The sequence below is a fragment of the Anguilla anguilla genome, chromosome 3, assembly GCF_013347855.1.
Source record: "Anguilla anguilla isolate fAngAng1 chromosome 3, fAngAng1.pri, whole genome shotgun sequence".
NCBI classification, from domain to species: Eukaryota; Metazoa; Chordata; class Actinopteri; order Anguilliformes; family Anguillidae; genus Anguilla; species Anguilla anguilla.
Genome location: NC_049203.1, coordinates 70,254,345 through 70,257,093, shown reverse-complemented (window position 1 = coordinate 70,257,093; position 2,749 = coordinate 70,254,345). Strand labels below are relative to the sequence as shown.

At 48.5% G+C, this 2,749-nt stretch overlaps 1 protein-coding gene across 1 annotated transcript in view; it reads left to right on the top strand.

Annotated features, from left to right (window-relative positions):
* Positions 1–2,449, top strand: part of LOC118224010 (aggrecan core protein-like) — a 7,187-nt gene extending 4,738 nt beyond the window's left edge. Inside the window, exons 6-9 of the mRNA XM_035411155.1 lie at positions 193–284; positions 707–841; positions 1,097–1,208; positions 2,265–2,449. Coding sequence (XP_035267046.1) covers positions 193–284; positions 707–841; positions 1,097–1,208; positions 2,265–2,338 — 413 coding nt within the window. The 3' untranslated portion in view covers positions 2,339–2,449. The remainder of the gene's footprint in view (positions 1–192; positions 285–706; positions 842–1,096; positions 1,209–2,264) is intronic.
* Positions 2,450–2,749: the final 300 nt, after the last annotated feature.

The following is a 2,749-nucleotide window of genomic DNA, read 5'->3' as shown; positions in this document are numbered from 1 at the left end:
AGGAGCGTGTGTCTGTGTGTGTATGTGTGTGCACGTGTATGCGTGTGCATGCATGCGTGTGTGTGTGTGTGTGTGTGTGTGTGTATTGAAGTGTATGCATGCATGTGTGTGAATACAGATTTCAGTAAATCCTCCACATTAGAAGTGCACAGCGTTCAGGCCAGTGTTGCACAGCAGGTGTTTGTGTTTCAGTGTCCAGGACAGAGCCAGTGTGCCAGGGCAGTGTCATCAATGCGAGGTGCTACAGCTTCTTCTCTGATGCCAAGACCTTCAATGATGCAGAGGTGAGGTTAACACAAACACACACACACACATACATTCATGCACAATCATATAATGCTCAGATACACACTATGCAAACACACATGCACACACGCTCATGCGTGCGTACACACGTCATACATATATACACCTCAGTGAGGAATCTATGTGTCTGTGCTAATTCGGGTATCTGTCTGTACTGAGTGGGATATCTGTGTGTCTGTACTGAGTGGGGTATCTGTGTGCCTGTACTGAGTGGGGTATCTGTGTGTCTGTACTGAGCGGGGTATGTGTCTGTCTGTACTGAGTGGGATATCTGTCTATACTGAGCAGGGTATGTGTCTGTCTGTGCTGAGTGGGGTATTTGTCTGTGCCCAGTGGGGCATCTGTCTGTACTGAGTGGGGTATGTGTCTGTACTGAGTGGGGTATCTGTCTGTGCTGCAGGCCTCCTGCAGACAGTTAGCTCCTGGGGGACACCTGGCCTCTGTCACCAGCCCTGACCTGCACTCCCGCCTGGCTGCCATGGTGACGGAGGCCAGCAACGGCCCTGTCCTCACCTGGCTGGGAGGAGTTCTGCAGGTGAGTCAGCTCTGCTTAGTCACCTGTCAATCACAGCATCAGCAAAACATCAGAACATCAGAAACAATGAGAATGATCTGCTTTCTTCACTGTGTGTATGTGTGCATTCCATGCGTGTGTGTGTGTATGTATGTGCGCACACACGTGCATGTCTGCTCATGTGTGTGCACCTATGTGTGTTCATGTGTGTGTTCATGTGTGTGCTCGTGTGCATGTTCTTGTGTGTGTTCCTGTGTGTAACTTTGTGTGTTCCAGGCTGATAAATTTAGGTGGATAGACGGCTCTTCCTGGGGGTACAGTGATCTGATGCCCGGGCGGCTGCAGCCGGGCAGCGACTCTGAAAGGTGCCTGGAGATGTTTCGCGTTGGTGAGTCTGCGCCGTCAGGGAGAGCTGGAGGAACCACAGCAGCACAGAGTCCCTCAGCTGCAGCCAACACCACTGCTGCGCAGCACAGAGTCCCTCAGCTGCAGCCAACACCACTGCTGCGCAGCACAGAGTCCCTCAGCTGCAGCCAACACCACTGCTGCAGCACTGTGTTCGTTAGCGGGTCACAAATTGCGCATGCAGCGATAAGTATTTACAGCGTATGCTTATCACACCGGAGCGCATTATCACCGCTACCCGATAAAGCCCAGATCTCCATGTTCCCCTGGAGCGGGCAGAGTTCAGCCTGCCTGGCATCTCTGTCGGAAACTCAGCGGTAAGCGCTGATCACTGGTGATGAAGGGTCAGTGTCCAGGGCACCTGCCTGAACACCTGAGCACTGGATGGAAACCCACAGTGTCACAAGGTGGGCGTGTCCTCATGGGTCCAGTGAGAAACAGCAAAAAACACAGAAACTGAAAACATGAGGAGAGGACAGGAAACCCACACCTCCTGCTCCTAATACTGAGGACCCTGACCTCCCTAATCAGAAAACTTGTGTATGTGTGTATGTGTGTGTGTGTGTGTGTGTGAAGTCTTTGTAAGTGTGTGTGTGTGTGTGAGAGAGAGAGAGAGAGAGAGAAAGAGCGACAGAGAGAGAGTCTGTGTGTTTCCGTGTGTGAGTCTGTATAAGTGTGTGTGTGTGTGTTTGAGTGTGTGTGTGTGTGAGTCTGTATAAGTGTGTGTGTGTGTATATGTGTGTGTGTGTAAGTGTGTGTGTGTGAGTCTGTATAAGTGTGTGTGTGTGTGTATATGTGTGTGTGTGAGTCTGTATAAGTGTGTGTGTGTGTATATGTGTGTGTGTGTGTGAGTCTGTATAAGTGTGTGTGTGTATATGCGTGTGTGTGTAAGTGTGTGTGTGTGTGTCTGTGTGTATATGTGTGTGTATAAGTGTGTGTGTGTGAGTCTGTATAAGTGTGTGTGTGTGTGTGTCTGTGTGTATAAGTGTGTGTGTATATGTATGTGAGTGTTAATTCTATGAGTGTGCCTGTTTTGCAGATGAGAGGTGGTGGAGCACTGCGGACTGCAGCCTGCAGAGACCCTTCATCTGCTCTCACCCCCTCCCTGCCTGAAGACGACAGCCACGCGTTTAAAACAGAAACCGCCAGATGTGTACTCAGTGCTTACTTACGACTACCTTTAAAGCAGAGCAATATGTCATGGACAATAAATTCAGTAAAAAGATATAAAATGTCTTTTTGGCTTTCTCTTCAACAGACATGGCAGTGAAATAGTGCCACCTTGTGGTCCAGTTAGAGACCAACGGCACTGATTTGCTGTGACCAGTAAAGCGTGTGCTAGATAATCTCTAACTCCCCTAATTTTTGTACATGTAAATGAATAATTACTATTAGTAGTAGTAGTTGAATTACTAATAGTAGTAGTGGTGGTAGTATTATAACATCTGAGAATAGAAATGTAACTGATTTACCATGAAATATACACAAATCCACAGGAACGCACACAGACGCAGGTATAGTGTG